The 13,235-nt window shown below is 44.0% G+C and overlaps 1 protein-coding gene and 1 pseudogene across 2 annotated transcripts in view; one reads left to right on the plus strand and one right to left on the minus strand.

Annotated features, from left to right (window-relative positions):
- The window catches only part of Corin (corin, serine peptidase), a 208,662-nt gene that overhangs the window by 85,690 nt on the left and 109,737 nt on the right, over nucleotides 1–13,235 (plus strand). For both annotated transcript variants that reach the window (XM_087582498.1, NM_182473.2), the window contains 1 exon segment: nucleotides 690–874. In XM_087582498.1, coding sequence (XP_087438624.1) covers nucleotides 690–874 — 185 coding nt within the window.
- LOC134481744 (acidic leucine-rich nuclear phosphoprotein 32 family member A-like) lies at nucleotides 8,028–8,744 on the minus strand (annotated as a pseudogene).

Genomic DNA, 13,235 nt, shown 5'->3' on the forward strand with positions numbered 1-13,235 from the left:
GAGTGGTCCACAGCCTTGACAAGGCTAGCACATGAGTATAAATCCCCAGAGCTAGCCTGGGATCTGGGGTGTTAGCTTCCATACAAAAGGGCGAGGACAGTCTCCAGGGGCACCACTGCTTTTACTGTTAACGGATGGCATCTCACAGCTCTTACAAAACAGAAGGCTGATGAGGTTTCTTCTCCTTTGTTTTCTTAAGAACACGAGATTTTCTGAGTAGCCACTTGTCTGTAGGAGGTTTTCATGAAGGCCAGGGAGAATAAAGAATGACTTTCTCTATTTGCCTCTGAGAGTTAGTTGAATTTCTCAAAGGAAAGATAAAAAGTTACAGCAGCATTCCTTTCCACCTATTTTTGTTCCTTCTAATTGTGGGCCTCCCTTTTCCTTCTTTCTTTCTTTGATCAATCAGTATATTTTAATACAGGGCGCATAAGAACCATCATTTGGGACACATCGTTCTACAAGCAATGACTACACAATCCGTTGTGAATCTAACTTATTATCTTCAGACTCCATTTAATTGGGTGGCTGAAACTGTCATAGGACAAAATACAGTTTAAGTTGCTGACAGTCCATAGGAAATGCTAGTTAATGCCCTACATTAACTTGCTAACTTTAATGTTATTATTTTCTTGAAAATGTTCTACTATGACATTAATCCCCCTCACCGACTCTTTGTTTGTATGTAGGCACGGCCTCCTACCCTGTAGATCTTTCTGTGAGGCTGCAAAAGAAGGATGTGAATCAGTCCTGGGAATGGTGAACTCCTCCTGGCCAGATTCCCTCAGATGCTCTCAGTTTAGATACCACACTGAGAATAACAGCGACGCCAGCACGATCTGCTTCTCACTGCAGCAGGAGCATGGAAAGCAATGTAAGTGTCTGTGTTTCCTTTAAAGTTTGTATTCTGGCGTACCGGCCCCTTGGGGATATCTACATAAATAGATATATAGTTTAATAGGCTTGAAAAATCAGGAAACTCCAGATTAAGAAACAGGATATTAACAATATAGAAATGTCTGCAATAGTTCTCCTAATTATCTCACCTTTGCAAAGATTTCTATCACCTTAGGTAGCTTCTCTTGTTACTGAACTTCATGTAAATATAATTAAACCATGTGTGACATTTTTATATCTTCTTGCATTTGCTTAACTTTATGATTGAGCAATGCATTGCATTCATTGCAGGCTCCATTCTTCACACTGAGTGAAGTGATCTAGTACCTCTAGTACTCGATTACACAACCTCTGTTATTGGTGGACATTCAGTTATGTGTCCTTTCAGTTATTATGAAGAACAATGCTGTTACTATATTCCTACATGTCTTTGGTTGAGCATAGTTGTGGACTCGTTCTGCAAACTAGTTCTCTAAACTAGTTGTATGGCCTTTCCCCGAGGAATCTAATCATGCTTTTAAAATGTATAACTGTTTCATTGTCATATCTGTTGTACAAATACTTGTCCATGTCCCAGTGGTCTCGTTAGTTCAGTTTCATGTACAGCACGGATAGACCATATTATTGTTTTGATATGAAATGTTGTTCCAAGTCTTACGTTCTGAAGGCTTAGCCACTGGCCTGCAGCAACTGTTGGGAGGCTCTGAACCCTTGAAGAGGTGGAGCACAGGTGAATGAAATTAGGTCACTGGGTTCTAGCCTCCTAACTGGGTATTGGAACTCTTGCCCCTTCTTTCTATTTCTCTATCTTCCTAGCTACCACGAAGTGAGCAGCCTCATCTAACATGTGCCTGGGCCATGATAGTTTACCTCCAAACCGTCCTAAAGTGATGTGGATAATCAGGGACCAAAATCTCTGAAGACAACCAAATCTCTCCTCCCTTTAAACCATTTATCTCAGGCATTTTGAGATTCTATGATGCTGCAAAGCTAATCTGAGTGGATGTGATTTATTGTGTAGATGTCCTGTAGCAATCTCTGACTGAATGCCTCCATTCCCAGCACGTATGTATCTTTTCTCTGTACATGGAACAGAAAGAGAGTTTTCTTTCTTACTTTATTATTTTTATTAGTTATTTGAAATTTTCACGTGGTGTAATTTGATTATATTTACTCTCCCTTTTCCAACTCTTTTCAGATCCACTTCTTTCCCTGTCCATCACACTTTGTGTCTTAATTTTACAGTGAGCTACTGCGTATGATCTCTGCTGTCCATACACTCTTGGGTGTATGTCCATCCACTGGGAGGTGATCAACCTACCAGATGCTGGACTCTTTAAAAAAATGGACTCTGCCTCTCCAAGTAGCTGTGAATTACCAATAGCTCCTGAGGTAGGGGTGAGGCTTCAGACCTAGCTCCCTACTCCATGCTGAGACTTAGTCCGACTTAATCTTGCATAGGTCTTGTGCATGCTATCACAATCATTGTGAGTTTATAAATGCAGACTTTCTGATGTGTCCAGAAAATGTGGTTTCCTTGTAGTCATCCACGGCCGTGGCTTTTGCTGTTTTTCTAGTCCTTGTTCTATAATCTTTGGAGGGGGGTATGACATAAGTGTTCCACTGAAGGTTGAAAACTCAGCAGTCTCTTTTTGTCTGCACTTTGGCCACTTGTGAGTCTCTATGTTAATCTGCATCTACGGCAAAAAGAAGCTTCTCTGATGAGGGTTGGAAGATGCACTAGTCTATGATAACAATAGATTATCAGGGGTCATTTCAATACTACACCATTTAGAGACTAATAGTAGTCGGATCTCCCCAGGGGCTATGACCCTGGCATAGTGCTAGGCAAGAGTTTCATATGGTGCAGCAGGCAGGCTTTAATGCCATCATAAGGATGTTGGTTACTCCCATGACGTTCATGCCACTATTGCTCCGCTGGGCATGTCATTATTAGCTCACAGGGTTCACGGATGGGTAAGACTGATGGTTACTTTTCTCCTCTGGTAGCATGAAAAGCACCTTTTATCACTATTGATGGTAAATATTAGGAAATGAAGATTCCAGATGAGGACCGGCTTGATTTTTTTGTATGTTCTATGACTCAAGGTTCAGCAGTAGAGTCTTACTGATGATGAAAGGATTTGCGAACTACTGTTTGCAGTTTTACTTTGGGGGAAGGGAGGCTTTATTTGGCTTACACTTTCAGATCACACTTTGTGATGGCTATTTTCAATTGACAATTTAACTACATCTGCAACGAACTACAATCCAGACATGGAGGGCACACCTCTGATCCATATCTCGAGGCAGAGAGACAACATGCCTCTGAGCCTAATCTCGAGGCTGGACGACACAGGCTTTTGATGTGGATCTTAAGGCAGGATGATGACCTTTGCCTTTAATCCAGATCCTGTTGCACACTTAATATGGGTTATACCACCTTCTGGAAGCCTATAGAAGGACAATGGGAGAAGGAATTGTTTGTTTGTCTGTCTGCTTGCCTGCACTCTGCCAGCACATTTATTGAAGCCTGCTTCTTTGGGATTTCAGCTTATACAGAGACCAGCTGAGACACCCAGCCCCGTAGGACTGAGTAATTACTAGACTCTCACATTCACAGCTAGTCATTATTGAATCAGCTGAACTGCGGACTATAAGACATTCCAATAAATTCCCTTTGCATACATACAAAACACATACATGTATGATACCCTAATTATTATGGCCGAGGCATACACCACAACTAAGAACAGTTTTTCCCAATAAATAGCCCATTCTCAGGGTTCACAATGTGATCAAATATTCTGCAAAACACACACACACACACACACACACACACACACACACACACCACATACCACACACCACACACACATACCACACACACACACACACACACCACATACCACACACCACACACACATAACACACACACATATACCACACACACACACACACACACATATACCACACACACATACCACACACATACCACACACACACACACCACATACCACACACTACACACACACCACACACTACACACACATACCACACACACACACACACACACACATATACCACACACACACCACACCCCACACACACATATACCACACACACACACACCATTCCATACATTCTGTGACTCTAGAGCATGCTGACTAATACACAGCCCATCACTGAGGGATGTCAAACTTGCAAGCAGGAACGGGAATAAAGGCCATGGAAGATGCTGTTTATTCGTTTGCTCCCTCAGGCTTGCCCAGTTACCTTTTCTGTATCGCACTGCCCACAGTGGGCTGGTCTTTCTTATATCAACTTGAAATTTAAAAAGTGTATTACAGGGCTGGAGAGATGGCTCAGTGGTTAAGAGCACTGACTGCCCTTCCAGAGGACCTGAGTTCAATTCCCAGCAGCCACATGGGGGCTCACAACCATCTCTAGTGGGATCTTGGCGCCCTCTTCTGGCTTGCAGACATATATGCAGGCAGAACACAGTACATAATAAATAAATCTTAACCCCGCCCCCCCCCAAAAGTGTATTACAGACAAGGCTGCAGACCAGTCTTATCTGGACAGTTCCTTTTCTTTTTCCCAGGTGACTCTAGGCTAGTGTCATTATATTTATTCTTAAAGTTTTAAAATCAAAATATTACACTGTTTTCCCCTTTTTTCTTTCTTCTCTCCATGCCATGTGAGTACATACTCTCACTGTGCTCTCTCAAGGTTATAATCTCCCTCCCTCCCTCCCTCTCTCTCTCTCTCTCTCTCTCTCTCTCTCTCTCTCTCTCTCTCTCTCTCTGTGTGTGTGTGTGTGTGTGTGTGTGTGTGTCTGCCTGTCTGTCCGTCTGTCTCTATCTCTATATCTATCACAGTATATATAAAGCACAACTATGTGTGTGTGTGCTATATGTCCCTAAATATATAAAAACAATATGCTTGTTCTATATGATACAACGTTTTTATCATACATGATTTTGTATTTTACAAAATCCTCTATTTCTGTTAAGATGAAATGTTATTTTCTTCCTATTAGGCTAAATGGTAACTCAATTTTCATTTAGACCCCAGTGAGGGTCTGGTTAGGGCTTACTGGAGACTTACTGATGACATTTGACTTCCCCAACAAATCTTTTTCTGTCTTGTTACATTTTTCTACTGTATGATGGTTTTATATTTCCTTAATTTATACTTTGTGTTATGTCCTTCTTTCTGATTTTTGGATTTAATTGTCCAACGGAGGATTTTTCAAATATCTTGTCTCTCAGTTCTCAGCACTCCCTGTCACCATTCCCCTCTCCTCAGCTAGGAGCTCCCTAGTCAAAAACCAACCAACCAACTGACCAAACAAACAAACAAATGACCAACCAACCAAACAACTAACCAAACAGCTAACTAAACAACCAACCAGCCAAACAAACAAGCAAGCAAAAAACCAACCAACCAACCAACCAACCAACCAGCCAGCCAGCCAACCAACCAGCCAGCCAGCCAGCCAGCCAGCCAGCCAGCCAGCCAGCCAGCCAGCCAGCCAGCCAGGCAAGCAAGCAAAGCCTGTTTTGCGTATGTGCTTGTCTTCCTCTGGAACAGGATGCTCTTAGTTCTTGTTCTTGGGCTTCAGCTTTACAGGGTCTCTTGCTACAATATAAAGGCTTCATTTTTATTGGATATTTTTATTTATCTACATTTTAAATGTTATCCCCTTTTCTGGTTTCCCTTCCACAAACCCCCTATCCACCCCCTGCTCCCCCTGCTTCTATGAGGTTGCTCTGCCACTTACCCACTCCCTCCTGCCTGCCTGTCCTGGCTTCCCCTACACTGGGGCATCAAGACTTCCCAGGACTAAGGACCTCTCCTCCCACTGATGCCCAACAAGGCCCATCCTCTGCTACACATGCGACTGGAGCCATGGGTCCCTCCATGTGTACTCTTTGGTTGGTGGTTTAGTCCCTGGGAGCTCTGGGGGGTGTCTGGTTGATTGATATTGTTCTTCCTATGGGATTGCAAACCCCTTCAGTTCCTTCAGTCCTTTCCCTACTCCTCCAATGGAGTCCCTGTGCTCGGTCCAGTGGTTGGCTGCGAGCGTCCGCATCTGTGTTTGTCAGGCCCTGGCTAATGGCTTCTTTTTAAGCTACTCGTGAAGCTGTTCTGTTTTCATCTTCATTCGGTCTCTATTGCTTCTGATAAATACCGAGGACAAGACCAGCTCAGCAGGGAAGGCTTTATATCAGCTTGCAGCCTGTAGTTCACCATGAGGGAAGTCAGGGCAGGAACTCAGGGAGGAATCTAGAAGCAGGAATGGAAGCAGAGACCATGGAGGAATGCTGTTTGCTGCGTATCTCCCATTGCTTGGTCAACCTGCTTTCTTATACAACCCAGCACCACTTGCCCTGATACAACCCATGGTGAGCTTGGCCCTCCCACATCAATCATCCATCGAGAAATGCACAGTCTTGTCTCTAAGCCAATGTGATGGAGTCCCTCTTTCCAGATAATTCTAGCTTGGGCCAAATGGACAATAATCCCAACAGGGACAGTTTTTAATGTATGGGTGACCTTTAACTTTAAAGGTCCTTTCTGAATGTATAGGTACCTACTCAAAGCTCTTCAGGTCTAAGACACAGTTCCATGGTTAAGCTCTTGCCATTCAATAGTGAAAGTGAGGGCCAGAGTTTGCATCCCCAGACCCAGAAACCAAGTAAATCCCCAGCGGGAGTGGAGCCTGCCTTTTATTCCATTTGGAGAACGCAGGGACGGAGGATAGTCAGAGCAAACTGGCTAAGTAGACTTACTGTGCACTCAAGCTCTGTGTTTGATTGAGAGACCCTGTTTCATTTTCCAAGGTGGAAGGGTGATAAGTATGATTCCTAACAGCAAGTGAAGGCACCCGCAGTCACAAACTCTCACATGTGCCTACACCTACTGTGATGCTTTAAGTAAGAACGGCCCCTATAGTCTCATATACTTGAATGCTTGGTCATTAGGGAATGGCACTACTTGACAGAGGTATAGCCTTGTGGGAGGAGGTGTGTCACTGGGTGTGGGCTTTGGGTTTTGGAATCCCAAGCTAGGCCTAATGGCACCCTCTCTTTCTGCGGTCTGAGGATCTGGATGTAGAACGCTCAGCTCCTTCCCCAGTACCACGTCTGCCTGTGTGTGGTGTTGCTTCCTGCCAGGCTGATAATGGACTAAACCTCTGAAACTGTAAGCAATTAAATGCTTTCCCATGTAAGACATAGTCATGGTGTCTCTTCACAGCAATAGAACATTATGAAGACACCTACACTTGTGCGTCCCCTACCCCAAAACGAAAACCCTATTTGACCCATTTGTAACTATTTTTTCTATACTGTATTCCATTTATCTCATTCCTTTGTATAACTTATACCACCCTAGTTCACCTCTGATTTCTGAGATCTGGATCATTCTGTGATGCCAGGGTGCCCGTCTGTATTGTCACTAATGGCGACATATTTATGTTCATTCTCTCCTGAATTTTCCAGGGCAACATTTGTCTTATCGCCCTGTTTCCTGGATTCTTCCTGAGACCAACTCTCACAAGTTGGGTTCTCTAGAGACAGTCACTAAGAGGAAGTCTGAGATAAGCTGTATTAGGAGTCAGCTTGCTTGTGGTAGAGAGGAAAGTGAAAGGGAGGATTTGGAATATGATCCGGTCCTATTAAAGCCCCAGCCACATGTGAGGGCGCTCTGGTCTCAGTCAGCATCAGCCCAAGCTCAGCCACAAGAGTCAAGTTTTGCAACCTTCACCTCAGTCAGCCATTAGTGGGCCCTTCCTGGTAAGAGCATGTCCTTCAGTAGGGCGGTCCTCCGCCATATTTTGCAGATAAGGCAATAGTGTGACTGTCTTGAAAGGTGAAGGCTGTGAGATGATGGGTAGAGCAGCAAGACATTTATTTTGTGTGTGTGTGTGGCAGTAAAAGTATTTTATTCCTCCCCTCCCACCCTCACCCCACCCCTGGCAACCCCCAGTAAACATTTCCCCTCTCATTCCAATAGCAAAGCTACAATGAGAAAAAAAAGTTTTTGGCGGGCCGGAATAGGAGGGGTAGGGGACATGGGTAAAAACGATCAAGTCACAACTTCCCCGAACAGGCTAATTCCCCTTAGTCATCCTCTTCGCCCTCATCATCCAGTTCTTGTTTTTGCTTCTGATTCCCTTCTTCACCAGCATCTTCTTCACTTCCGCATCAACCACTTCCTTGTCGTCGTGACCTTCTTCATCCTCCTCCTTCCCACTCATGTCCTCTTCCTCCCCTTCTTCCTCCTTATCCTCTTCCTCTTCCACTAGCTGGGCATACTCATCATACTCTTCCTCCTCCTCATCTTCCTCATTGTCATCCTCCACGTAACCCTCAACATCTGAGTCAGGGGCCTCCTTGTCCCTGACATAGCCATCGAGGTACATGACCTGGGGCAGGAACTTGAACACATCTCGGTAGGTATTCAGGTTGGTCACCTCACCCATAAACAGTATAGACTCCTGAGATTCTCTAGCTTCTTCTGTGGCCCTATTGTGCTGAGATCTTTTATTTTGTTGCCACTTAAATTTAGACGCTTAAGGTTCGGATTCTCTGTCAATACTTCCAGGTCCCCGAGATTCTGTTTTCGCTTAATTCAAGCTTCTTGAGTTTGTTTAACGTTGATAAGTTCGAAACGGAGGTGAGGCCTATGTTGATTGTACTTAGGAATTCCAGGTCTTCAGATTCATCCACGAGGCCTTCGATTTTGCCTTCAGTTGGCCGACAGTTATCCAGGACCAGCTGGGTCACATCAGAGGGCGTCCTGTTCTGCAGCTCTAAAATCCATTTCTCCATCTCCATCTCTCACGCGCTCTCTTTGTGCAGAGGATCCTGTGCAAGAGGAATTCAACCAATAATTCCCAAACCTATGGCCGCGAGTTTTAGGACTCTGAAGACTCAATCGCTCCGCTCGGTTCTCTACAAGACATTTCTTAAAGTAGAGGAGCATAGAGTAGAGGAAGGTCACTTAATTTAATGGGAAACATGATTTTTATAAGACTCCATCTAATTCTGGTTTGTGTCTGTTCTGAGGTGCACTCCTGGGGATCCCAGCTGGAGACTCGAGGATTTGCTGTATTCCTCAGGTCCTGGGACAGACCTGAGTTCAGTTACTTTTATTCTCAGAACAGCATAGTTGCTATAATTTCTACTTATTTTTGTGGTAAGTGCTGTAAGGAGCCTTCTTCCCAGCTGTCAGCTAATGGGTCCACTTCTGTGTGTCCTTCCTTCCTACCTAACCACTCATTACCCATCACTCTGTGCCTATAGGGTTGGGAAACTCAGATATGGCTGCTGGGCCTCTGTGGCCCCATCTCTGCATTCTCAGTGGTGGCAATGTGGCAAGCACTGGAATATTCTATGAGGGGGAAGAATGTGGAATTTTTTTCTTGTTCGTTTTTGAGACTGTATTTTTAACTACATCCCTCCTTCCTCTTTCGCCTCTTCAAACCCTCCCATGAACTTCTCCCTGCTCTCCTTTAGAATCATGGCCTCTTGTCAGAATGTGACCCTTTGCTCTGGAGTCACTTCTGTCTGCCATCTTGGCTGCTCAAGACCTAATTAGCCCTTCAGCTCTCAGTTGCTTTTAAAAAAAAGTTTCTCAAATTTTATGCCCTTTCTGTTTGTTTCTGGTGGAGATGCTGTGGCCAGAAGTAGAAATCTATCTCATTTCATTGAATGAACACTTTTTTTTAGTAGAGATTTGTGGTTAATTCCTGCTCCCACCCCCACACACACACACACACACACACACACACACACACACACACACACACACACATAGAATATCTGTTCTTCGGTAAGTCACCCTGAGATGTCACTGGGAATATCAGTTTGACACCATCAGGAAGTGTTGTAACACTTCTAATCTGTGAAAAGATTGATGGCTTTGGGCAGAATAGTGAAACAGTTATAATTAGAGCCATGTGTTCACTAGGGTGGCAATTTCTTAAGTAATCGGAGTCCCAGAGTCTTTGTAGGTTTTTAGTTTCAGTTACTTTTTATCTAACTTTTTTTCTGAAATGTTATCTGTTTGATAAAATATTTTTCTAGATTTAAAAATATATTTTGCCTCATTCTTGATGGAACAATAGGCTCATCTTAAATATATTTACAATTCTTATGCTCTGGGGAAAGCCACTGACACCTATGATTTTCATATATATATATAAGAATATAATTTCTAGCACACCTATACACCTACTGAAAAGGGTTTATAATTTATTGTACATCAAGTATCCATTATAGAGTACAACCATTTAAGACCACTTTACAGATTACCCAATGCAGTCTTTCTCTCATGTTTTTCCCCCATTGAGTAAACTAAGTGCCTGTTGTATTCTAAGTGCCTAAGGTCTGTGAAAAATACAGTCAGTGAGCATGGTAGTAATTTATGTCCATGCAATGTGCTTCTTTTAAAAGTGACTTATCTATTTTATTTTATGTACATGGGAGTTTTGGCAGCGTGTATGCCTGTGTGATGGTGTCAGATCCCCAGGAACTAGAGTTATAGACAGTTGTGAGCTGCCATGTGGGTGCTGAGAGTTGAACCCTGGTCCTCCAAAGAGCAGCCAGTGTTCCTAACCACTGAGCCATCTCTCCAGCCCAACAATGCTGCATTTAACCGTAGGTGATTTTCCAACAGTTTTAGTTCTCACACCTCAGTAAAACTGAAGTTTATCCCTAACTGAGTGCATTGTTGAGAACAGACATTCTGATAAACAGCCCTCAATAAACAGGGCTGTCTCTGTCTTAAAATGTTATGTGGCCCAAAACATCAGTGATACTGAATTTAAGAAACTCTGACAGAAGTTTAAGTTTTAAATAGTTCTTTCTTAAATTCCATCATCCTCACAATGACAATGAATCAACACCACCACCACCACCACCACCATTACCTCCATTACCACCACCATTATTACCACCACTACCACCACCACCTCCACCACCACCTCCACCACCACCTCCACCACATCATATGACTTTTAAGGGGTATTGAGCATAGACTACGACAAATACATGTGAAAAGAAAGAGAGGAATACCAGTGACCTGTGTAAATGGTGCCATGTAGAAATTGCAGAGACATAGGATAAATGTCAGGAGAGCAGCACGGAGCCAGTTCCGTGGATGAGGAATGACTATTCTGCTGGAAAGGGGTTCTTGGCAAAGAGGAAGGACACAGGTGTTCTCGTGTAGGCAGCAGACACTGTGAGCTCGGGCTCCTGCTTAGCCCCAGACATGAATGTGAGTAAAAGCTCACTCCTGCCTTAGTCTCGCCTCCTCGCCTGTGAAATAACTGTCCCATGGAAATAGTATTTTCCCTTTGTGCGTGGTGCCTCATTCTCTTTACCAGAGCGCTTTCACAGCTGTCAGCTCCTTTCGCCTCAAGTCCCCGAGGTATTTTCATCTTCATTTTATAAATTAAGAAATTGAGGGTGAGAGAGATCATCCCGGGGTTATTTTAAATCCAGCCCCTGCACTCCCAACCCTCCTGCTCCAGCTCCCCCACACCCCAATAGCACATCGCACTATCCTGGGATTCAATTAGTAACCCTTGAATGCTGCCCTCCACTACAGTCCGGTTCTCACTAGAGCTCTCAAATATCTTTCCAGATTACACTGAGCCATGGCCTACAACCTGTAAAAACTGCCTTTCCTCACTAGCACACTGTTCTGGGAAGTCAATTCATCTCTTAGCTGCCCTTAAATCAGTCATAATTCCTGGGACAGTTTGTTCTCATAGACGGCTCACAGTTATCTTCTCCGTTCTGTTGCTGGGCCCTGCAAAGTAAATAACGCGCCCGGGCGATAATGCTGTGGGAACTGTTCTTGAGAGGTTTAAAAATAAACATTCGTGCGTGTTTCCATAGCCCACTTGTGAGAACTCAGGGGGGCTAAGGGTCAAGGCCCATCAATCATCCCGAGTGTTCCAACTAATCCTTTGCCTCGGTTGTAATCATATACGGAAAGCAGTTTTTAGATGGTATTTCTGTGAGGAGAAAGAGATCCCTGGCCATGAAAGAGCTCCGGCTGTTTGTCCTTCCGTCTCCCTCCAGCTTTTCCTAGTATCGCGTTTGCTTTGTCCGGCTCTCGTTGCTGATAGCAACCACTTTATAGTATTGGACTCCCTAATTGTAGTTGCTGGACCTTGGTAAAACACCCACTCTCAATTTCTTTTGAATCCCAGGTTCATTTCAGAGAGATTATGCCATCCTCTTTCTTTGAGATTCTTAGAACCATTGTTTTGACAGTGATTACAGGCAGCGCCGTGAGACTATGAAAAGCTAGCCGGGCACTTTTCATTATGACGACCGGCTTTACATAAAATGATGTTTTTCCCAGAACCCCACATCTCCCTACATTTATCACTTTAAATTACTTGAAGTTTTAAATGACCTAACCTCCCTTTCTATACAGAAATGCTACCTCTTATGAAAGCCTTGACAGCATTCAATGACTTACATGTGAGCCGTGATGAGTTTGCTTCCTAACTGTTGGGACTTGGAGAAGGTCCAGTCCATCCATTCAATCACCTCTCTCTCTCTCTCTCTCTCTCTCTCTCTCTCTCTCTCTCTCTCTCTCTCTCCCTCTCCCTCTCCCTCTCCCTCTCCCTCTCCCTCTCCCTCCTCCTCCTCCTCTCTCTCTCTCTCTTCCTCCCTCCCTCTCCCTCCTCCTCTCTCTCTCTCTCTCTCTCTCTCTCTCTCTCTCTCCAATTTCATGACACAAACACTAAGACTTTACAGTAGAACTACTTTACTATCCGAGATGATGCATTTCAGACAACTTTGGAAGCCATGACCCATTTTGCATATACAAACGTTTCAGTTCAGTAGACACACTTGTTGTACGGTGGACTTCATTACAGTTGGGAGAGGAATGAAAACATGCCTATTTCTCACGACTTCACAGGCCAGTGAAGAGATAAATATTTAAGCATCGACTCAGACCTTATACAAGAACATGGTTTCAAATGACATATTGGACAGAGGCGTGGGCTAGAGCAGGTTGATGAGGGGCAGATGTTACTCAGAGGAAGAAAAATGGCCAAAGGCTTATTGGACTTGGATGTGGCCTGATGGTAGACGCTTTGTCTACTACACATGAGACCTGGGACAGAAAAGCTGGACAGAAAAGGAGTAAATAATTAAACCAGTTATTGTACCAGGCAACTGGCACCATTTTGAGTCGGAAGGTATAAATAGGACACAGATCACTGGTCTGGGGGTAAGCTGGGCACTTCTTTCCTATAGTCTTTGACACTGAGGGGATTTGAAGCAGCCCTCAAAGACCAC

This window comes from Rattus norvegicus, chromosome 14 (assembly GCF_021556685.1).
Source record: "Rattus norvegicus strain SHRSP/BbbUtx chromosome 14, alternate assembly SHRSP_T2T, whole genome shotgun sequence".
Taxonomy (NCBI): Eukaryota; Metazoa; Chordata; class Mammalia; order Rodentia; family Muridae; genus Rattus; species Rattus norvegicus.